The 25,048-nt window shown below is 38.1% G+C and overlaps 1 protein-coding gene across 1 annotated transcript; it reads right to left on the bottom strand.

The window, feature by feature from the left end:
* Positions 1-57: 57 nt before the first annotated feature.
* On the bottom strand, positions 58-24,963 carry pip5k1ab (phosphatidylinositol-4-phosphate 5-kinase, type I, alpha, b). The gene is made up of 16 exons (XM_082150340.1): positions 24,608-24,963; positions 17,321-17,355; positions 15,278-15,358; positions 14,641-14,771; positions 14,221-14,338; positions 13,199-13,351; positions 12,759-13,058; positions 11,457-11,680; positions 9,106-9,189; positions 8,972-9,020; positions 8,786-8,867; positions 7,127-7,288; positions 6,786-6,921; positions 6,542-6,604; positions 3,916-4,003; positions 58-3,836 (listed from the first exon to the last, which is right to left on the bottom strand). The coding sequence occupies exons 1-16, from the start codon at positions 24,651-24,653 to the stop codon at positions 3,834-3,836; spliced, it is 1,755 nt and encodes a 584-aa protein (XP_082006466.1). The 5' UTR covers positions 24,654-24,963; the 3' UTR covers positions 58-3,833.
* Between the last annotated feature and the right edge of the window lie 85 nt (positions 24,964-25,048).

Raw genomic sequence — 25,048 nt, 5'->3', positions numbered from 1 at the left:
TTGTTAATGTTAGTTAATGCAATGATTTGGGGGAAAAATATTCTAAAACCACAGCAATGGTTTGGAAAATATTTTATTCTTTTTAAATCAGAAAGACAATGTGAAAAAACAGAATCACCACATCACTGAAAGATGGTAGGAGAAACAGGCTGCAAACACCACACAAGAAAAAGGCATTTCCGTGACTCGCTTATATACATATTATATACACGTTTTATACAGGCCAGGTAAAAATATAGTCCTCAAAGCACTTACGGTTGCCAGTGTTGCTCCTGACACCGCCAGACATTCACAAGTAGAAAAGCTGAGGAAGAGCTTTCACAGATTTAGAATGAATAGGAATATTTACCTTGGACACAAACACATAAAATACAAAAATGGTTTATATTGTCAAGAACTTACCTCAGACCCAAAATAAAATTCATACTAAAGATTATGTAATACATACAATCATCTACGGTACATAGAGAATTCAAAATACATACAAAGACAAAGTAAAAAAGAAAAACAAGACATTTCTTAATAAATACAATCACTGAAATACATTGGCAGAATCGTTCATATTGCAGTAGATTGGTTTGTCTGTTTAGTGTCAGAGTTGCCAGCATTGAATCGGATGTGTCTGTTGTGCAAATATCTGTTTCACTGTATTAAAACAAAGACTGGAAAAAGCCCTACATGAACCAAAGCATAAAGAATATCGCGCTCAATGCGTTTACGGTCTTACTTTCATTCACATTACGCGTTGTCAGGTCAAAAGTTTCACTTTTGGGATATTTAAGTCAAGATGTTTTAGTGTGGGTTTCTAGCCTGTAAGAATAGATCAGTATTGAGTGTTGGTCACAGAGAAAGGCAGTTATTTTTGCATCTTGAGACCATAAAACACAAATGAATAAATAACAGAAACATAAATGAGTGAGGCCTGAATTGTGAAGAAAACTACCAGAAAACTACACAAGCCAACTGTGAAATTAAGCCACTGAGAGCTGATCCAAGATCAGTTTATGGTTTATGAATTTCAGAACCTCAAAACTATAAAAGAAGATGCATCATGCAGAGCAGATACAAGCACCACATTGGAAAGTGAAAATGAATACAAACATTGTGTGCAATATTAGTTTTTATAAAAGTAACTTCATCATATAGACCCCAATATCCTTCAACAGAGAGGAGATAAAAAATGTACTATAAAATGTAAAAATGTTAATCTTATTTTATTTACTGTACTGTAGGACTCTAGAGTTAAGTGTGAATCTAGGTAACTTTTGACATTCGTAAATAATCCATAAAGTTTAGAAACGCTGTAAAAAAAAAACTTGTCTGACCAAAACCAGTAAAATATACCAAACTGCTTAACTTCGTTTTTAATATCAGTGGCAAAGCAAATCCTGAAATGTGTACTTTCAGAGGACAACTGTGAGTTTAGACCTAGCTTTTTAGAGATTGTTTTTTCCACCCTTGATAAAACGGTATTGTGAAGCATTAAGGTGCGTTATCAAAATGTTCTTTTACATGGTCTGAAAAAGACTTGAACAATAGACATTGAAATGATTCAAACCAAAAGACAGAAAAATACCCAAACCAAACTTCTGTGCACAAGTACACATTATCACTTTGATTAAAATACATTAAACATAGAATATGCATAAATACTGCATCCACTGTGAAGCATTATAGGTTTCTTCAATACAGACTGTCGATGTACTTCCTGTGCATATTCTATCTGCATTTTCTTCGGGTCTGCAAAGACAAATCCTTGGCAAACGATCCCTTCGCTCCAACACTTCTGTGATTTTAAGAGCTGCGGTTCACCGACTGTTTTATTTGGGGCAACACGACACTGTTCAAGCCTACAGTCAGCCCTTCTAAGTACTTCAAGACTGCATTGTCAGTCTCAGATCTGTGTGTGGCAGAGGTATCAGGGCCTTGAATCGGCCAAAGAGAAACTGTAAGTAATGCCTGTCAACCAATGGATCCATTAACAACTACTTCCTCTGTTAAATCGATCCAAATGGGTGTGATAACAGAAAGGCGGATTCATCAGAGAGCTTGAAGTGAGCCGAAGACTCCGCGGTTTTCTTTCCAGCTCCTCTAAAGTGTTCACATGTGCCCTGGTAAAGTCCATTAGAGTCCATTTTCTTTCTTTGCTCAGTTTAAATTATTATTTATTCTCAGGGTGAGTCGAACTACAACTGTTGAACAGATTTAACATCCCGTCAACAAGAAATCAGCTGCGAATATTCTCAAGACTTCTTATATACCGACAATATGACGTTAGAATGTAAATTAAGTCTACATTCCTGATATTCAAACAGCTGAAAGGCTTGTCAGTCCTGTCTACACATTATAGGACTGAGTATAATGCTAGAAAACATATAGGTTTGTATGAAAAGGCCAGAAAGCATGCACCGAGTAACAAAAACATCTGTAACAGGTAGATCTGAAATGGGTTGAGCAGATCCATGTTGGTCCGAGTGATTTCTGTAACCAGCAGAAATGAGTGTTTTCATACCAACGCTCTGCTTTCAAAAGCTGCATTAAGGCGGATGATTGGAAGACGTCATGGCATCAATCAATCAGTCAGTCTATTCATTAACATGATAGTTAAAAGACAAGAGCTGCTGTGCTGGAAGAGCACATCCGTAGCGTTTTATACATGTACAGGAGCACAGAATGAATAATAATTATTTACAGAACTATATACATGAACAGTACACTAATATTACAGGGCCCTTGGCAAGGCAGCAATATGTGCATTAAAACTAGAATATGACATGCATGCGGATCCGTCCATTTCTCAACCTTGACAGTTGATTGGTCCAATGTGGAGGGGCAACTTGCAATGGGCAAATGCAAAAGACAGATGCATAGAGACAATTATATTTGCAAAACAAAATATCTAAATCTACTTAGTGGCACCTCAAAGAAGGCAATTGTAAAGCAACTAACCATGAACTACTAAGCTTGAATGTGGCGTATTTAGAAGATACAAAGCTATTTTATCTGTAACACTCAAACGCATTTATTTTTTTTTAAAGTGGGAATCATTTTTGGTAGTTTTTCCCCCAATTTTTTTTTGTTTTTTTTTGTCGCTCTAAGGGCACATGATGTCTCGACACAGAAAGAGCTGGAAAAACGATGCCCATCAGGTTTACTCATAAAGAATAGTCATAAAAAATTAACCTTCATATGTATTCATAGAACGCCACTGAGAAATAGAAATTGCCTGCTTATCTTGAACATAACGCCTTCTGAGATCAACATACTGGAGCGCTAGCAGCCGTTACTCCAAGTTACACCAGTTCAGAGAGAATCAAAAGGTTTACAGACCTATATAAATAATAAGATTTATGCAACATAGCCTCCAAGGATAATATAAAGTGGCGCCAACTGTGTAACACGTTTTTTTCTCCCAGCACTAGTTAGGCAGAGAAAACAAAAATTGGTTTGTGCATCCTGCTTGCCCTGTTTGAAAAGTTTAAGAGAGAAAGGCAGTAAAGAATGTGACTGAGATCGTAACATCCCTTTTCCAATAACTTTGTGTAATGTTTGTGGTTGAAACTGGGTTTAGCAGCATTTCCTGTGCAAGAGAAAGAGAAAAAGCCATCAAAGCTCCTCGCTCAATGGCTTTTCTTCATTCCCTCTGTTTCTCACTCACTTTTAAAACACACTTCATTGTGCTGAGGACGTTGAGTTCTTTCCCTAGCTCCCATTGAGAGAAAACTGCCATCATAGCAGTGCTCATAGCATAGCCCTTCGTCTCTCTTGAGTTTCTGTGTGTCCATCTCTCGCTTAAATGCTCTGCTCCTGTGTCTTCAGTCGTCGCTCTGCTCTTACTGGAAACAAGCAATATGGTCTTTAATAAAATCACATTTTTGGCTCAATGAAATTATTTGGAGTTTATATACAACTTACAAAACAAATGTCAGTCTCTGGGATGATGTCTTTGAGCGAAATGGCATCTTCGTTGCTTAACTGCTCATCTAAGCATTCGGTTCCAGAGCTGAAGAAGGGAGCGAAAGATGAAGGATTGGTCTCTCTTTACATATTTACTAGATTTGTGTCATTATATACCACACTATTGTTCCAAACACATTCACAAAGTTTGAGGTTGGTAAGATTTTTGAATGTTTTTGAAAGAAGTCTCTTAAGCTCACAAAGGCTGCATTAATTTGATCAAAAATACAGTAGAAACAGTGTGAAATATTATTACAATTTATTCCACTACTCCAGTCTTTAGTGTCACATGATCCTTCAGAAATCATTCTAAAGGGTGTGTAGAACTAGTTCAGTTCGGATAAAAAAACAAAACATTTAGTCCTGGTAAATTGGCATTTTAACACTGAACCTAAAGATAATGAAGCTAAAGGCATAGGGATACATTCACAACCTGATTGGTCGGCTTTTATATATTTTGTGACGGAACTTACTAAACATCCAAAACAATGCTGTGTGCTGGGCTAAATGCGCCCGTTGTATATGCGTAGCCTACATATGATGGTATTTTGACCATCTGAGAACTCGAAAAGAGCTTATAAAATGTGTACAGGTCAAAACAGAACAAAACGAAGAGATGCGGTTCAGATGCCTGTACCGAACTGTGATGGGCAACATCATAGCTATGATGAGAAAAAACAGATATTCTTGAGCATTCTTGTCCATCAATTGCATCTTGTGATATCATGACCCGTTTTTAGGTTCGTTGACGTGTTTGGTTTGTGTCGCGTTCATATTTCATTCGAACCGCACTATAAAATGCACAGTAGTGTTGTCACGATACCAAAATTATTGTTTCGATACCGATACCAAGTCAAGTATTGCGATTTCGATACTTTTTCGATACTTTTCCTGAAAAGGGAGAAACACTCTCAACTATCATTGCTGTGCTTTATTTTAAAACCGGGACAACATACTAATCATATAACACACTAATAAATGAACATATGAACAGCAGATATATTAAACATTTGAACGAAATATGAAATATAAAAATATAAAAAGTAAATTAGAGCACTTTTATAAATTTAGCAGCATTATCTCATTTATCATAAGAAACATAAGAGCTTTATCTTGATTCTGAACTTTGAATAACAATATGAACAGCGATTATATTAAACAATGTTTAATATTGGTAACATATGATAAGCCTCATTGGTGATATATTTGACGTGGGGAGAGAGTTGTGGAAGGCCTATACTTCATGTTAAACATAAATATATAGCAGCAAAGACAACGTCGGCAGTGTTGACGGCAAAATAGGCTACAGAATAATTCGTTCTGTATTGAGAGGTGCAATATTTGAAAATCGATAATATTTTTTTTAATTACATTGATATTGTATTTATGTCAAAACTTTCAAACATCAAAATGTCATTTATTAATATGTATTCGTGTCAAAATGACATAGAAACATCTTTTCCTATTCTATTTTGCCTGGAAACGCTTCCAACAGGCTTGCGTGTCGCGTGAAAAATAGGCGTCGGTTCTATTTGTAGCATACACGCGTTTTCCGCGCGTCTCGAGCTGCGCCCAGACGCGTGTGTCACGCAGGCAGTTAACATGGGAGCCGAAATAAAAACGGACACGACACGCAGCCAGTGTGTGACCGGCCTTACAAATCTGAAACGCGGTCATTCTTAGAAGTATCGATACTAATAAATTAAGGAATCGTGACGTTTTTCATTTCCGATTTACTTTTGAAGTATCGGTGCACCGTGCAACAGAGCAAGGTAGGCAACGTACTTCCATATGTCACTCCTCGCGTCATCTTTTTCTACGAGTCGTGGACCACTTGTGCTCGCACATGCAGCCATCTCGCTGTAGTGTTTTGTCACATGACACTGACAGCGGCAGGTTCTTTGCTGCGTGCGTCAGGAAAAAAACAGACGTCCATAGGGAGGCGATTTTTTTTTTTTTTTTTTTAAGTATCGATACTGATAAATGTAGGTATCGTGACGTTTTTAATTTCCGAGTATCGCGATACTTTTGAAGTATCGGTACACCGTGCAACACTAATGCACAGCCTAAATTAGTTTGAAAACAGTTGTGCTGCTCAATATTTTTGTGAATAATTTTTTTAGGATTGATGATTAATAGAAAGTTCAAAAGTATAGTATTTATTTGAAATAGAACACTTTTGTGTAGTTAAAACAATCTTACGGACACCAAACTTTTGAACAGTAGTGTAAGCTGATTTTTCTGAAATATTTACAAAGATACCATATGGATTTGGAATGACATTTTTGGATGATCTATCGCTTTAATGGTTTAATCATGAACAGGGCCATAACCACCATAGACTCCTATAATTAGAACTATAACCGAATGTGACGAGACAAGGGACATTTGGTGTTTTCGACAAATCAAATGAACAATTAAGAGTGAATGTGAGCATATTTAAAAAAATAAATATTATTTGCAAATAGTTTAAATGTATTACTCTTAAAAAAATTGGTCCTCCCCAATGTTCAAGACACGGGTACTGCCTTGACAGACGTGAGAGGTGATGAGAGGAGAAATGTGTGTGTGCGTGTGGTTTTACCTGTGGGGGGCGCTGTTGTCAGGCTCAGTGACTGCAGATTTGTGCACCTCCACCCCTACTGACCTGTAAGTGAGAAGCCGTAGTTATACAAACGAAGGAGAAACTGTGCCAGAGAGATTTAAACGAGAGAGAGATGATGATGATGAAGATATATAACAGACAAAAAAAGACTGCAAGAAAACTACACAAAAACGAGAGACAGATTAGAACTGAAACAAGTTAAAGAAAGGTAGTGTGGAGGTACCTTTGAGGAGGTGATGATGATGCCATTCCTGTGCTGCCTTGTGAGGAGTTGGACATATTTGATGCTGCAAACTCACTAGAGCTTCCTGCCAAGGGATCGGTTTGTTGGAGCAGGTCCGGTCTGCCCGACTGCATGCCTGAGAATGACAATCACGGAGTTATCTAAATCTGACTCTGCTGAAAAGCATACACAAAAATATTTAAAAACAAGGCACAGTGACACGCCTACTGCTTTGCATTCAATGGCTATGATGATTCACTGCCGTATCTCAACTTTTGTTTAAAGAAAGTAGTAAATTCTGTAACAGACTTGATGTAAATAGTTTTGGTTGCGGCACTCACCGCTCTCTCCTTCTGTATCGGACTGGTTAAGGTGAGAACGGTATACGAGTCTGGCGTCAGCAACTGTCTGTCCGCCAGGGGCCGGAGCAGAGCTTCCCATAGGAAGCCGTCTCACAACACTCGAACAGCCACTTCGACTCTTCTTTGAGGGGGAAGATTTTACTGGGAACGGAGAGAGAGGCAAAGGATGATGACATCACAAAAACACTAAAAGTTCAAATGACCAAAATAAAGACATAACTTAAAGGTGAAGCATGTAGTTTTTGCAACACTAGTGGCACCTAGCGGAACTTCAAAATTAATACATATTTTTAAACAACCTTGCAAACGCCCCTTCGTATGTCGAGCCTCCCCCAACTCAAACATCACAAATACAGCTTTACGTGTGCTTGTGAGGCCAAATCTCTACAGGTAAAAGCAGTCTACCTTCAATAAAAGCTCCAACATTTTAGGAATACTTTTAGCTGTGTTGCTATGTGTCACGAATCAATGACACATAATCAGAAGCAATTGAGTAGACTAACACTCTGCTTAGAGCGAATGCGAGCGTCTAGCTTATAATAAACATCTGCACTGGGCACATTTTTTTGACATGATGTGCCACAACTGCTTGAGCCTTTCTGGACACAAAGTAAACATTATAAACTGGTACATTTGTCTTTCTGAATGGGTGCGTAATGATGCTGGTATGGTATGGATGAGTCCAAAGTAGAGTGTTGCATCACAATGCCCCATTCACTTTGACGTGTTCATGACCGATTTCATCTTTGAAAGGTCTAAATGCAGTGAATTTTGGCTTGGGACTTTTGTAACCAAAACAGAATGTCTTTTCCCATGTAACATGTCAGCCATGGTCTCACACCAGCTAAACACCCTCTGGCTACCCTTGCTACAGTAGCCACGCCCCAAACTTACGCTATTGGTCAAGCTCTGACCAATCTGAGTGAACTGCTCTCAATGTTTAGATGGTGCCTGGGAGCTTCAATGTTTACACTTATAGGGGAGAAAAACCCATGAATGGCAGTAGTAAATGAACAATAAACTTCACCTTTAAAGTAAATTATCATCAAAAATGGAAATTATCATCATTTACTCACCCTCACGTCATTCCAAGACTTTTATTCTTCTTCGAAACACAAACCTGATAGATTTCTGTCCCCAAGATATTTTTAATGAAACCTGAAAGATTTCTGTCCCTCCACTGAAATATAGTCTATTACGTCAAAACTTTCAAGCTTCAAAAAGTTATAAAGATATCGTAAAAGTAATCCATTTGGATTGAGAGGTTTAATCCAAGTCTTCTAACGAGAAACAATCACTTTATATGATGAATATTTAAATTTAGGCTTTTGATTTGCTGTTTGAATGTGGGTTGATCAATATTCCACGTAAATAATTCTACCGTGTCTCTTCACAAAACTAAACTGCTCGATTCATATGGATTACTTTTACAATGCATTTATGGACTTTCAATGGAGGGACAGAAATCTTTCAGGTTTCATAACAAAAATACCCCTGTGTGTTTGAAAATGAATGAATGTCTTATGGATTGGAGCAACATGAGGGTGAGTAAATGATAAATGAATTAAACATTTTGGGTGAACCAACCCTTTAAAGACTCGCTGGACAGTAGATGTTTTTTAGTTTTTTTTTACTTACGTGCTTTCTTAAAAACTGTGCTGCACATGAAACGCTGGAATCGCTCAGCGTAGAATCCGGGCCGATGTACAGAGACTGTGTCCTACAACGTGAAAGTTTAGAGTGCTATTTATCTCACAAAGGTTGCAAACAACTAAGTGCAAAATAACCATATGGTTAGGCAACCATAAGGAACAGATGACTTACCCCATCGTGAACCAAGGCCTTCCAGGAATGCTCTATTTTTTTTATAAATCTGACAGAAGAAACAAAGGAGAGATATTAATGATAGTCACAAACATGTAAGCATGCACACACAACTCTTGTCTGTGACTAGTCACCTGTATGACTGTAATATGTCAATGATCCCAATATAAACCAGTATTCTGTCTCCTTTACTGCTGCGTGCTGGGATTCCTCCCCATCTACGGACAAAACAGGAAATTGCATGCATTAAATTACATTCATAATTTACATTTTTTTTATTTATAATAGTCCTTTACAAATGTTGCTTGTCAAACTGTAAGAACATGATCCCCGCTGTAAGCCATGTCACACTGCAGGATCTGAGCTGTCAGTCATTAATGTCAGACTGTCATTGTATGCAAGTCAAGACACGTTAAAAACGGACGCATTCAAGAACAGTCGTCTGGAGTTTTACATCAATCCGTGACACATTCGGAGACTGAGCAGCATTTACATGCGGGATAGAAATGGTGGCTAGAAAACAAAAACAATCTCTAGCATTCATTTTGATCATGACTTGTCTTGAAAAGAGAAATGGGAGAAAATTTAAAGAAGGTGTGCGTGGACTGTGGAGCAAATGGTGGTTTGTTGTTGCACTAATTGTGTCATCAGATTCTGACACTGACAGAATTTCATCAGAGGTAAAATCTGATCACAAGGGTCATTAATCGGCTGTTGGTGAACATGTTAAACTAGTGATTAAAGCCGGCAGATTTTAGCCTAGGATCAGAGGAATCTTTACAAAATTTGTCTCAGACGGCCAAATTGTGGCCAAAATCGTACAGTGTGCACACGGCTTAAAGGAGTAATTCACTTTAAAATGAAAATTAGCCCATGATTTACTCACCCTCAAGTCATCCTAGGTGTATATGACATTCTTTTTTCAGACGAATACAATCAGAGTTATATTAATAAACACCCTGATGCTTCCGAGCTTTATAATGGCAGTGGATTGCAACCATTAGATTGAAGCTCAAACAAGTGCATCCATCCATTATATTAGAACTCCACACGACTCCAGGGGGTTAATAAAGACCTTCTGAAGCAAAGTGATGAGTTTGTGTAAGAAAAATAATCATAATTAAAAGGTTACTTATGGCGCTTTTCCACTGCATGGAACGGCTCGGTACGGTTCGACTCGGCGCGGAACGGTTCGGCTCGCTTCGCTTTTCCACTGCGTGGTACAACTCGACTCGGTACGGCACGGTTCAGTTCCCTTTAGCTCGGATGCTTTTCCACTGCAGTTAGTACCGCTTCAAAGTGGGTGGGACTGATCGTTATAGTTGCCGTCTCTACTGCCATGACATCATCATATTAAATGCGAATTTTTCATTCCGTGTTTCCCCATCCGCTCCTCGGCAATCAACGTCTGCACCTCGTCCACTGACCACGATTCAGCCATTTCTTTTTTTTAAGTTTATACTCTTTTAAAACAAGTACTTTTAAAACAAGAGTTACAGCGTTGGCTGTTGTCTACTGGCTATTTAAATCTAGCGGGTTTAGTGTCTCGTGTTGTAAATACAATGACGCTGGTAGAGATGATTCTGTCTGACCAATCAGTGATCTGCAGTGTTTTCACGTCACATTTTAGTATCGGTACGGTACGCTTGGAACCTCAACAGAGGTCGTACCATTTAAAGCAAGCCGAAGCGAGCCGTACCGTACCGTACCATGCAGTGGAAATGCGTCATAAGTGAGCCGTACCGAACCGAGCCGTACCGTACCATGCAGTGGAAAAGCGCCAAAGCGTGCCGTACCGAACCGAGCCGTACCGTACCATGCAGTGGAAAAGCGCCAAAAGTAAAATTCTAGCTTCCGGCCAAACGGCCATATGCAGTCTACTTGCGCCCAAAGCGCAACTTAAGTCAGAAGTAGCGTAGTGCGTCATGGCATAGCGTAAATATCACCAGTACGTCGCATTACTTGCATAAGTCGTGCGAATCCATATGTTCGTTTGGCCGGAACCTAGTTACTTTACTTTATAATGTTTTAAATATGAATATTTTTTCTTACACAAACTCATCACTTTGCTTCAGAAGCTCTTTATTAACCCCCTGGAGTCGTGTGGATTTCATATATAATGGATGGATGCACTTTTTTGAGCTTCAATCTGAAGGTTGCAATCCACTGCCATTATAAAGCTTGTAAGCATCAGAGTGTTTATTAATATAACTCTGATTGTATTCGTCTGAAAGAAGATACACCTAGGATGGCTTGATGGTGAGTAAATCATGGGCTAATTTTCATTTTAAAGTGAACTACTCCTTTAAGTCAAATGAAGAAAGGGATTATAGTGTGGGAGAAAGATGGAACAATTAGAAAGTTGAAGAGGACAGAAGACGTAGGAAAAATACATAAAATGGGTGGATGGGTGGATTAACTGCATAGATGGGAAGAAAATCAAACAGAGAACATAAGCGAGTAAAATAGTAAGATGGTGACTAACTGGTCCTCTGTTTCCAGGGTTCCTTTCCCTTTGGCCTCTCCCTGTATGGACTCCATCGCGGTGCTGTACAGAGCTTTCTGAGTCTGCGGCCTCCTGTGGTCTGGGGTCACGGCCCCCTCTGACCCCCCGCCCTCTACTGCCCCTGCTCGCTCACGACATGCCTGATCCGTGTTGTGGATCCCCACCAACAGACTGTAGTCCATAATCTTAAAGCTCTGTAGCAGCTGTCAAATACAGAGATAGATGAACTAAACAAATCTTGTATATCTGGATATTTATTTGACACAGAAAGCATCTTTTCAAACAAACTATTGAAGCCAAAAAGATAAAAAATGTTGAATGCATGAAATAAAATACAGTAAACATTTATTTTCATATATATGCAACAGTATACACAGCCCAGCCAAAAAATAATTTGCTGTTTGGATTTAAATAGGCAAATGCTTAAGAGTCTATGATTGGATCATTATTGCAGTGATTATTATGTTTCTAGCATGTTATATGTTTGGCAACAGTTCTTCTACCCCAAATTGATGGAGTGTGTAGCTTTTCATTTCTTAAACAAGCATGTAGGAAGACACATCATGGCCATATTCCAGGATGACAATGTCAAGATTCATCAAGCTCAAATTGTGAAAGAATGGTTGGGAGGGAGCATGAAGAGTCATTTTCACACAAGAATTGCCAGCACTCTGTAAAGTCTCCTCCAGCACATCCCAAAGACTCTCAATGAATTTAAGGTCTGGACTCAGAGGTGCCAAGTGTGAAAAGGATTCTTCATGCTCCCTCCCAACCATTCTTTTACAATTTGAGCCTTATGAATCTGACATTGTCATCCTGTATCGCAACATTTTAAATCACTTTAATGATTATGCCATTCTACTGTTCAAAAGTTTTGGGAAAAGAACGTACCATGATTTACACAAAAATATTAAGCTGTACAAGCTTTTTAAACTGTGATAGCAATATAAAATGTTACTTGAACACCAAATCAGCATATTAGAATTAGATTTCTGAAGGATCATGTGACACTGAAGACTGAATGATGCTGAAAATGCAGCTTTGCCAACACAGGAATAAATTACATTGTAAAATATTAAAATAGAAAACAGTTATTTTAAATTGCAGTAATATTTCACAATATTACTGTTTTAATGTATTTTTAATCAAATAAACTGCTTTGGTGACCATAACAGACTAAAAACAATCATACCGATCCTAAACTTTTGAATGGTAGTGTATACTGAATACTCATTATCAACATCTTCATAATCCTGGATTCAACGTTTAAACTATGCTCACCAGGCAGTCCCGCTGGATGGTTTTGCAGAGGGCGCTGTAGTTGTCCGGTTCTAGTTGGATGCCCTCAGGCATCTCCTGGATGAAATCCAGGTCTTTGTAAGTAGGTACTTTTTTCTCTCTCTCTTTAGGGGAGGCACGGCGCTTGTACGTGGAGCCCTTCAGGTCATATTTGTGGTGCATAGGCACACTGCGGGGCAACAGGTTATTCATAACGACGATACGGATGTTCTTCCCACCTGCCTGCACGCAATACAAGCCGTAAAACTTCGGGAGCAGCGTTCTCTTGTTCTGATTCAGATTCTGAAGGAGGAGGAGCGGAGAATAGAAAGTTGTGAAAAATGCTGTAATATCACAATTTGGACATAGTACATGGTATAAGTCAAATTGTAGCATTCATCTATGTATCTAAAAGTACAGGAACACATGCGTGTAATGCTCACCATGAAGTATCCGGGTAGTAGTTTCTGCAGAAACTCTGCTTCCTTGTGCTGCACTGTTTTAATAATGAACTCATCATCGCTTGTCACATAAAATATTGATCCACTCGCTCCAGGGTTGGACAGCTCGATCAAAGGATCATTACATAGAGAATACTGCAGACAGGAAGAAATCACATGAGGGATGGTCCTAAGGACAATGAACTCTGTTGATGACTGTTATATAAATGTGTAAATATACATATACTGTTCAAAAGTTTGGGGTGGGTAAGATTTTTTTTTAATGTTTTTGAAAGAAGTCTCTATAGCTCAATGGAGTAAAATAGAAATATTGTGAAATATTATTACTGTTTTCTATTTTAATACATTTTAAAATGTAGTAGTTTATTCCTGTGATGGTAAAGCTGAATTTTTCAGAAATCAGTCTAATGCTGATTTGGTGTTCAAGAAGCATTTATTATTAGTATCAATGTTCAATACAATTTTGCTGCTTAATACCATGTTAGAACAGCATTAATTTGAAATATAAATATTATGTGACATTATAAATGTCTTTACTGCGACTTCCTTGCTGAATAAAAGTATTAAAGGGTTAGTTTACCCACATTTTTTTATTCTGTCATTAATTACTCATGTCGTTCCAAACCCATAAGACCTTCGTTCATCTTCAGAACACAAATGAAGATATTTTTTATGAAATTTGAGAGCTTGTGTTCAGAAGATGAAGTTCTTACGGGTTTGTAAAAATATGAGTAAATAATGATAGAAATTTCATTTTTGGGTGAACTAACCTTTTAATTTCTTTAAAAAAAACAACTTATTGAGTCCAAACTTCTGAGCGGTAGTGTGTGTGTGTGTGTGTGTGTGTGTGTGTGTGTGTGTGTGTGTGTGTGTGTGTGTGTGTGGTTTCTATAGTGCAGCAGCAGCGTTTCTCAAAAACTTCTTACTGCACCTTTAATATTAATGTAAACAATAAATAATAAAATATTTTAAATATAATATATATATATATAGGTTCAGCCAACCAGGTAGTCATCAGGTCGAATGCCGAAGAGTTCTCTGAAATAACGGAAGGCGATGGGGGCGTAAGTCTTAAACCTGAAGTCACCGTGGTGATGCGCTGGAGTCAAATTACTTCCTTCACTGTAGGAGATAAGACATGGAGAGCAAATCAGAGACAGGGTTATGAGTTTCTGTTTTATTACACCTATAACCTGGCGAGCTGCCCACTGTTCGATTCAGAGGTTTGAACACGCATATGATGCCCAAAGACTCTATAATGGCATTTCACTTAGTTTTCTAGACACACTCACTTAACAACAGTCAGCACCCACAACACCCATTCAAATCTATTTAAATAGCCATAGATATTTAAATACCTATAGTGCATGATTGAGTAGTTATGGTTAACATATATATAAGTGGTGGTCTTTTTGTACACACACCTGGGGAAGAAGATGCTCTCAACTACATAAAAGTCCTGCATGAGAACATCTCTCTCAGCTTTCTGACTGAGGCTGCCCACCGTGTGTGCGATACCCAGCTGGATGGCTCCTTTGAGGGCGGAGGAGGTCGTCTACAGACAAAGAATGAGTGCGTGTGTGAGAAGAGTGCGTGAGAAAGAAGTGCAAACAGAAAGGAAACACTAGATAAATATCACAATGGTTATTTTAAATAACCTATAAATGAGCTGTTACGCAGGTGGCGTGGGAACATAATGCATTTATAAAAATAAAAATAAACAGTAATTTCCAGTAAAACAAATGCTGGAAGGTGTCATTATTAGGAGTGGGAAATGCTTAATTCTGCTTAATATGTCAGGGACCAAGCTGTTAAGCAAGAGGAGTCACAAGGGAAGTTCAAAAGTAACGATTTTTTATTTCCCAACAATCATGACAACCAAATAAAGAAAGTTTGGGGCCCAAAAAAAAAAAAAAAAATCATCATTATTTCAGCATGTCTCTCATGATAACCTCTCTTTCCTTTCCAACTCCTCCCTTTGGTCTGTTCCTCTTTTCTAGCCCAGTTTCTCTCTCTTGCCCTTCTTCTGTTATCAGGTGACACATTTGGCTGCCAGCTGACCTTTTTGTAAGTCGTTTCTCCTGTGGGGTCAACTCCTCGGTGACCAATGGTCTTCTTCATACTCTGAGATGATCCTGGCCCCTAGGTTGGAGAGACAAGAGACACAAAAGAGTGACAGATATAAAAGTGGAACTGAAAAAGTCAACTGGTTTCATGTCAATAGATGGGATTCAAGAGCCCTCAAATCTGTCCAGGTTTGACTTCCTGTTTGTCAGGGTTTCTTCGAGTCAAACACAGACACGCAAATTCCTGTCAGTCTGGTCATCCTCTCACTGTCTTGATACATGTGAATCTTCAATTGACAATGGGAGCAGTGTGTGTGTGTATCTAACTGTGTCAATATTTGTCCTGTTCGAGATCTTTCTCACATGACTGTTTGATCAACACACAGTAACAGTAAGTCAACCTTACTTCAGGCTACAGGGCTCAAGTGTTCACATTCCTCTACCAATGTCCAGCAACTAAAAAAAAACACTCAGACTTGGATGAAACTGTGGATATGATCTGAGATTTTACAAGTACATGGCTGACTGAAGAGAAACTGAGAAAACAAGGGAAGGTGAAAATGTTTGCATGAAGCACAGAATACAAAAACCAGCGAGGCAGGATCTGACATCTATTTAGCGATAAATCAAGAAGCTGTGCTATATTGTGAATACAGTCATGACTAAAGGGCAAAGTTAAACCCATATTTACCATACAGCACAACCTCGAGCGCCTTTTTGCTGCTATAGACCTTATGCGCCAGAGAAACAAGCGCGCAGCCATCTTTAGAACATTGTCTTTAAACTTCTGTTTTTGCAGTAACTCTGTATATTGACTGGCTAGGAATCAGAAAGATGTGAGACTGACAGGCCGGTCACCGGTGCGAGCCAATCATGTGGAAAATGGGCCCTGGCTGGTCGATCGGTGTGTCTCTACTTTCATTAATATCTGACTAGAAACAGACTAAAAACTGTTCTCAGAAAAAAAAATTATGACTTTAACTTAACCTTCTAAAGAGAAAATTATGAAATTTGAGAATTTGTGGTAATTAAATCTGTATTTTTACTGACTGGCTGTTCGTATCACAAACGTAGGCCTAGCTGAAGTTACACATTTACAGTTTAACTCCAACTGTGCTCCAAAACGGTGACTCTCGTGAACCAGGAATAAGGAACCAGCAAGCAAACATTAAATGTTAATTATCGGAAATTATTACATGGCTTGGTTGAATTCCAATGTAGAATGCAGACTGTTATTTCTTGATAACAGAACGCTGCGAAGTATAACACACCGTTGCCATGAAAAACAGAGCGTTGCTATGGACGCAGGATTTAGCCGAAGCAATACAATCGTTTTTAAATCAATAAACTCCTTTTTAAATCAATATTTTGTGTCAAATTATTGATTTATTTGTTGGGTAGACATGTAATAAGCGGGATAATGTATAGCAAGGCGGTTGTTATAGCGAATACAACCCCTTCAGGCTGATTCAAGACCCCTCCGCTTAGTGTCGGGGTCCCGATCAGCCAGTCGGGGTTGTATTCTTTATAACAACCGCCTCGCTATACATCATCCCTTACGTATTTATTTAATAATATATGATTTTTTTTTTTTTTTTACTGTTGGCCAATTAATTAATTAATTTGTTTTGTTGGAAAATACCTTATAGCATGACCTCTATTATATTCTGCATTTTGTACTGACCAATCAGCTGTCAGGAATGGAACCATCTGCTTTATAATGATCAAACATTACATATCCCACTACGCACTGGGAAGGCTTGTCAACTTAAGGTATGACCCTTGCCCTTATGGTGTATGCATTTGAGCATGTGTTCCACTTCTAGTTAAATATTTTGACAAAGAGATTAAAAGTCAGTCAATTTAGAAAGAATGTAAATTCTCATTAAACAGGAACATGATTTGACTGATGGAAAATTTGAGTGATGAAATGATAAACGAAACTACATGGTCATCAGATTTAGAATTTAGAGAGCACTTAAGAAATAGTCTCTATGACTAACACAAAGTGAGTAATCCAACATGAGAACAAGCTTACCTCCGTAATAGTCATCTTTCGAACTCCGCTGGACCCTTTAAAGACAAAAAGAAGCATGACAAGAACATTAATGTGTGTTAGAGCGACGGAGTCACGTGACATTGTAGTTCTTCATCGTGAAAGTTTATTATCTGAATACGTTTTAAGCCATACCAGTCTAAACTTGTGATATATGGTTTTCTGAAAGCACACATCCGAAGCACGCGCACAGAGAGCTGGATGTTAGACAGTGCGTGCAGTGAGTATTGTAGGAAACTCAGAAGCGAAGACCAGGAGATTTGGTTTTATCTTTAGACCGATTCTTTATTGAGAACACGAGCTGTCGGTAGCTGCAGTCATCAAGTCTGACTAAGGGAACTTTACATGGTATCTGATAGGCATTCAGTGGGCAGTCCTTAAAGGTGCTGACAATCCTTAAAAGTGTTGACCTTCCACATAAAGACAATAGAGGCAATTACCCCCGACTGAAAATAATGGTACCCCCCAAATTGTATAAACATCACATGGTCACAAGAACTAAGACTATGTAATCATTAAAACATAGTTTGACTCTCAGTAGTCATCAAAGACTGACAAAACCCCTTCAATGGAAACTATATTGAATCTAATCAGTAAATTGATGCCATCATGTTCACCTTGAATGCCCAATACAGTGTAGTTCACCTTAGTTTTTCATGTGATGTTATGTAAGGATGTAGGATCAGCAGATCTTAAACGTATTCTTAAATTTGTAATCCTACAGTATTAAACTAAGTTCTCTTTCACGTTATTGCGCTTAAACTGTCAAATGCATACAAGAATACGTCAAAAACACACAAAGTTCACATAAACAGTCAGCTATGTCTGTGAACATAAACAGCAAGTAATGAAATTGCATGTGTAGCCTATATTATATCTGTGTATTAAAGTGAAAGCAGCATAATATACAGTACCTACTGCTATAGGCCTATATGCTGTTGTTAATATGAATCAAACAACAAAAAAAACCAGAAAATCACTTAGAGCTTTAGCAGCTTTAATAACAATACATTTCTTTCTTGAATGCTGCTGTTAAATGCTCTGGCGAGGAGATAAACATGGTGGACTGTGCATTAATTCAAATATCAATTTAATCTTAAACATTTGACAACTTGTTTATGATAGAAATGTTACAGCGAAAGTTTAAACTTTTATTTTGAAATTGCGATGAACAATTCTCATAATTAGAAACATTGATGTTGGTGTAGGTTTATGATTTACGTTACAAATCTGATGAAATGGTGCACATTGATGGAGTCTGTTAACCGAGCAAGCATTTAAATTATAACAGCAATTCACTATGAAACACAAAGCGTGTCAGACTTTATATGGGTTCCTAAATACACTTAATTGGAAACCCAAATAAACAGCACATGGAGAGACTGAGTGCATGTGAAGAACATTACTGTGAACGGAGCAGCTCTGATTAACATGTAGCCTGCCCTGCACACATGTAAATAATTAAAGTGCTGTGCTTTACTCTGAAAACCCCAAGTGCATATACTTATTTAATTGAATCGCAGACTTTGTGATTTCAAAATAGCACTATGCTATAGTATAATAATCTAATCCACCCGAAAAACAAACTTAAGTTCTTTCAGCTATCCTCCACCTGCCAATGTCACAGGGGGCAAAATCTGTCATGACACCAGGGGTGCCAGACATTCAGCAGATGCTTAGCGGATGTCCACTCAATAAACAACACAGGATCTAAAATATTTGAGGCTTCAAATTCATATTTTTATAATAGCAAAGCATGCTACAGTGTGTGATGGGTCTTGCTTGTTTGCATTGATTCAGAATGATCGCATGTCTTCAGGCGAGACAGAAGTTATACAACAAAGCTTGTCTGCTCGTAGTCAAAACAAACAGAATGAAATGCAATAGCCTAGCAACTTCAATCCTGCCAAGAGCTTGATATTATTACACACAATCAAGATTAGAATCCAATCTACAGAAATAGTAACTGTGAGCGCACACCAGATCTGATATATCACATTCAGTATACATGGAGCAATGATAAAGAGAAAGATGTTATTTATGTTGGTTTCATGTGGTTCTGAAAAACCTTTGTACTATTTTCAGTAGAAAATAAAATGTCATGGTCCAGATATACTAAATAGGCAAATTAGCATGAGAGTGCAATTCCAAAACAGCCCCTTTGGGAGTGGAAAGATCTGCGTGTGATCTACTGAAAATTAAAGAACACAGATGTAGCCGGATCATTTCCATAATGACCAACGCAATCTACCAAGAGCAGCGCAAATTAGCTTCTGGTTTAAGACATTCTTTTTTGGGCCGTTATAATGGCGCAAATACCAGTAAATTGACAAGAGCTAACCTAACCTTAGTAAATCACCTTGCATGATTCATTTAAACACTCTCCACCCATACATTTTGCATCTGAAAGGGAAACTCCTACAAATGCATATGCATTACGGTCAGACACAAAAATAACCTTGCCTTTTTAGCGCTAATTTTCACTGTGTCGTTAGCAAATCCTGACGGTAGTTTTTTAACACTAAAAGCAAGCTGTTAGTAATTCCGACCCTAGTGGTCGACCGATAAATCACCAAGGCCGATATAGCCTATCGCCCGACATTTGCCATTTTTTAAATATCGGCATAGGCCGATACGTTTTTCTGTTTGGCCGATGTGTTGGAAAATAAGACTTTTATTTTGACGGCGCTGAGAACGCTCAAACTATGCTGCGCTTTATTCAGTCTCCCACTATGTCATATTCATGTAATTTTCACTGTGCTGCAAGTAAAATTAGTGTTACCTTGTCTTTATTTAAAAAAATATGATTCCCAGTCCGCACAAACTTACAGACTAGCCTAGTAAGTGCCCTGTTGGCTACAGTGTTTACTTCCTTTTTATACATATTTTTCCAACAATTTCTTTATTTGTGAAAAATACTGTAATACTATTACAAAATCAAGAAGTTGCCATCTAAAGTAAGTCTTTAATTTAGAGATTTCTTTTTTAATTCATGTTCAAGCTATTTATTTACTTCTAATTTATTCAATACTAATTAAAATAAATATATATCGGCCACCCTGCTATCAGATATCAGCATTGGCCATAAAAAACAACAACATCAGTCGACCACTAAATCGGACCGAATAAATATCATTACTTTTCAAAAGTTATTTGAGTTACTTTTATTTATTTTTAGTTTTTAAGGCTTTTTTGATAAAGACAGTTCACCCTGATATTTTCGATTTTACCAAAATTAATAGGTAGGACAGAAAGTTAGAGGTTTCATTGACCCATTATTCAAATTAAGAATACAACAAACAGGTTGCACCATGAAAAAAGTTATAAATTGTTTTACAATATCAGTCAAACTCTTAAAGCACATGTGCTTTACCTCATGACTACCCACACTCCTTTTCATCATGGAAGAAAAAACATTGTGATATTGATCTCTTTGGTGCAAATGACACATATTTGGCATGGCTGATAACCAAGTCTACGTAACTGCATAAAGAACTCATGGAAAGTAACTCAACCATTCTCACACGATTCCCCAGACAACTACTGAAAATTCTTGCAGTAACTAATAGCAACTGCTATTTTAAGTGAGGACAGATAACAGATATTTCAATGGCCATCAGATATAGATAGTATGTGAAAGGACTTGTGTAGTCACACAAGTCTGAGAACAACCAACAATTTTGAACAATGGAGTTTGAACAATATGTGTTATGATGAAAAGAGACAGCATTCAACTGCCCATCTCACCAAAACGCAGGCCTATATGCACAAACACTAGTATCAACAAAATGTAAAGCTTGACCCAATGGCACGATTTCCAGGAACTGTGATATACATCTACTTGTTCCCACAGATTTCTGGACCCTTTCATTATCAGTCTGAAATATCAATTCCTTTTCCCATCTGCCATAATTGCACAAACAGTTACAGCTTCCACTTTCATTTCACTCCACCCATCCCCCAGTCATCAAGCTTAAATCACCACTGCAAACGAGACCATGCAAGGGACAAGCCATTTTAGTTAATTGGCATTCAGAGTCTCTAAATCACACAGCACATCTGAGCCATGCACGTACTACCTCTCCGAGAGGCCAACAGCCTCCAAAATGGAGTCCTCAGATCTGTAAAGGGTAAAACAAAATTGTCAGCACTTAAAGGTGGGGTAAGCGATATTTAAAAAACGCTGTCGGACATTGTTGATATTTGAAATCAACCCAAACAAACACACCCCTCTCTTCATTGCTCCGCCTCTAAAACTCAATCCTAACAGCGCTGCTCCGAGTCGGTCTCGAACCCCGATTGCCGGCATGCGAGGCAAGTGCACTAACAATGACGCTAAATTCTGCACGTTCCCTCTTGCTCGTTCTCTCTCCTCCATCGTCATACGCCCCCCTAATGCTGATTGGCTACACACGTTTGTTGTTGTTTGTTCGTGTGTCGGTCCGACTAACTTCCAAACAGGGTTTTTCAAATATAGCTTACCACACCTTTAAACCAGTCTGTGTTTGTTTGGAAGTGTGATTGTTTGTTTGGATGCGTGTGTGGTTGTTTATCTGTTTAGACAGGTGAGTGTTGGTTTGTTTGTTTGAATGGATGGGTGAGTTTCTTGTTTGTTTGGATTGATGGGTATTTGTTTTGATGGGTGGGTGTTAGTTTGTTTGTCTGCTTGGATGGGTGAGTTTTGTTGCTTGTTTGGATGGATGAACAGGTATTTGTTTGGATAGATGGGTATTTGTTTGGGTGGGTGTTTGGACTTTGGACGGGTGGGTGTTTCTTGCTTGTTTGGATGGGTGGGTTTGTTGTTTGTTTGGATGGACAGTTATTTGTTTGTTTGGACGGGTATTTGTTTGCATGGGTGGGTGGGTGTTTGTATGGGTGGGGTGTTGGTTTGGATGAATGTGTGGGTATTTGTTGTTGGGACGGGTGGGTGTTTGTTGGTTGTTAGGATGGACAGGTGTTTGTTTGGATGGGCGGCTGTTGGTTTGTGTATGATTTGTTGCTTTAAATGGATGGGTGTTGATTTGTTTGGATGGATATTTGTTTGTTTGGATGGATACATGGATGGATAGATGAAGGGGCAGAGAGACACATGGATGAGTGAGCATATGGAAGCATGGATGGATACAAGGATGGGTGACTGGGCGGCTGGATGGGATGGATGAATGGATGGTTTCCAAGCGGGAAATGTAGGTTCTCATAGAAAAAGTAATACAAATAAATAAAATAAAGACCAACAGCAATAACAGACACATTATTAAACACCATAACCAATGATTAAAACATATTACAAATGTAGCCTATAATTTATCACTAAAACATATTTGTCTTAACAAATTCCAGTTTTGTTTGCACCACATCCATAAACCGCAGAGCAAGTGAAATGACCACTCAGAGAACACATGGCTCGTCTATTGAGCAAGCCTATATTTAGTCCAAGCTTAAGACATAGCCTACACTTTCTTTTAAGAGTGGTAGGGAACAAATCTTTTACCTCATGCACACAGAAACAATCACGCATTTGAGGTCATTAATTGAGGCAAGATGTCCTGTCTGTGAGATGGGACTTGAGGTTTAGATGTTCAGCAGTCTGTCCCATTTTATCTGGGCGAGTGAGCTGGTTTCTGTCCCATTTTCACATTTATATTTAGAGCAAGAGAGCAGCCTCTGCAATCATCAAGACTGTGTGCGTGTGTCTGAGAGCACTAAAAATACATCTTGCAGAGTGCTAACTATGTCCTAATGTGGGTTACCCACACAAAATGCCATTATGTTTTGAGCTAACAGACAAAACCACCCAAATAATGACCATCTGATTAACTTCAGTATCTCAGACTACTGAGGTCAATCTCCACTTCATTTCCCAGGGGATGCTATTTTTACTCAGAAGTCAATGAAGACAGACAGGGTGTTAAAGAGAATAAACACTCACAGGACATGCACTGTTAATGCCATTTACATCCCAGTAACCAATTAGCTAATTACTGTCAATGTGAAGAATGGATTATGACAATTTTGTTACAAACTAATAGTTGATTATAATTTATAGCATTCTCATATACAGTCAGTGAAATAAATATTAGGATAGGATTTTATGTTAGCCATGGTTTAATCAGCACTGAGAGCCAAAATAAGTGTAAACTCCCAAAAAATTCTAAATTCCTGCAAACCTTCATGAAGGACAAAGTCAAATTAGCCTAAACACTCTGAATCATAACTGAGGAAACTCCTGAACTCTTGGTCTGGCTCCTGATAAAATGCTACTCAACGCCACTGTTAAAAAAAAAAAAAAACCTGTGCATCTAAATTTAATTTGGCTTATTAAGTGCACCACATATTATTAATTTAAATGAGAAAACTATTTTGCTTGTTTACATAATTTATTTGGTAAGTATGGGTGTGCCAGTGGAAAGAACCAGCACACCGACGTAAACTTAAACCTGACCGTTTTTTTACATAATAGCCTTGAGCTAGTTTAAAATATTAACAAGTCGTTGTGTCAATGTCTTATTGGAGAAAATGTATTAATATCCTAAATATCATGTCATTTCTGATGATTTACAATACACAACGAAAAACTGAATGTTACCAAAGGAAGTACTAACAGTTACTTAGTAACTTAATATATTTAGGCAATGTGCATATTTGACCAAACTCTAACATCTCTTTTTTTAAACGAAATGAATAATTTTCTCTCTCTCTCTCACTCAAAAAAAAAAAAGACACAAAGTAAGAAATGTGTGTTGTTTTGTTGTTAACGCTCGACAACATTTATAGAGAGAAATTCATAAGGGGTGGCTCGTTCATTAGCAAAAAAATCCCAGACAACCCAATTTAATAGAACAATAACAGAAAATATAACTTAATCGTAACTGAACTGCATTCATTCGTGTAGGTTATTTATTTTAATATTAGCTTTGTTTTATGTTTGTTATAACAGGGCTAGTTAGCATAGCATGTTAGCTACAGATCCACATCATCGATCTGGATTATTTCAGGAAAACCTTCAGATCATAGATCAACTAAACTCAATAAATCCCACATACACAAATGTGATAAATTGCTGAATATATTATAATTACTCACTAGCGACTGTAATAGATTACATTTATTTTGTTGATGTTGAACAAAAGGCTTGATTGAAGCCAGTAAACACAGTGAATCTATCCATCCAGTGCTGGTAAACAATAGTTGATCCATGGCAACAGACAACAAAAAATCACAAAACGCACATGCCAAAATAAGTATAAAAAACATAATGTTTTATTTTACCTGGAGGGGCAGATAAGCCCGTGTCGGGTGGACCGGCGGACGCCATTTTGATTCGGGTTTACTGGACCCGCTCCATGACCGGAATCAGACAGACAGACTAGTGTCCGGTTCCGCCCGGACTGACTGACTCTCTCTGGCGCCCTTTACTGTCACTGACCTACTTGAGACTATAATAACTACAAACAGAGATTCGGACCACTACCTACATACAGAAATTATTATTCTATATATTTTAGGCTACATTATATTACATATATAATCCAAATAATAGCCTATAATTTAGGCTAATATCCACAGTTGTATAGCCTACTGCTGACGACAGTCTTGCCTTGTCAACGTCCCATTAGTTTGTGAAACAAACGAGTCAAGCCTTTATGTACAGTGCTAAAAATAACAAAACCAGTCAGAGAGTAGCCTAGATATCATCTTGGACAGGCTGAG

The sequence above is a fragment of the Leuciscus leuciscus genome, assembly GCF_965113295.1.
Source record: "Leuciscus leuciscus genome assembly, chromosome: 20".
In the NCBI taxonomy this organism is placed as follows: Eukaryota; Metazoa; Chordata; class Actinopteri; order Cypriniformes; family Leuciscidae; genus Leuciscus; species Leuciscus leuciscus.
This window is presented reverse-complemented; position numbering and strand designations above follow the sequence as displayed.

Bases quoted from the DNA above. Each gene is read 5' to 3' on its own strand.
- pip5k1ab (XM_082150340.1), bottom strand. From the start codon at position 24,653: ATGGCGTCCGCCGGTCCACCCGACACGGGCTTATCTGCCCCTCCAG. The intron at 13,352-14,220 runs GTTGGCTGAACC...TCCTGTCTGCAG, and splicing joins TTCGACCTGATGACTACCTG to TATTCTCTATGTAATGATCC. The intron at 6,605-6,785 runs GTACCTCCACAC...TCTCACTTACAG, and splicing joins TCATCATCACCTCCTCAAAG to GTCAGTAGGGGTGGAGGTGC.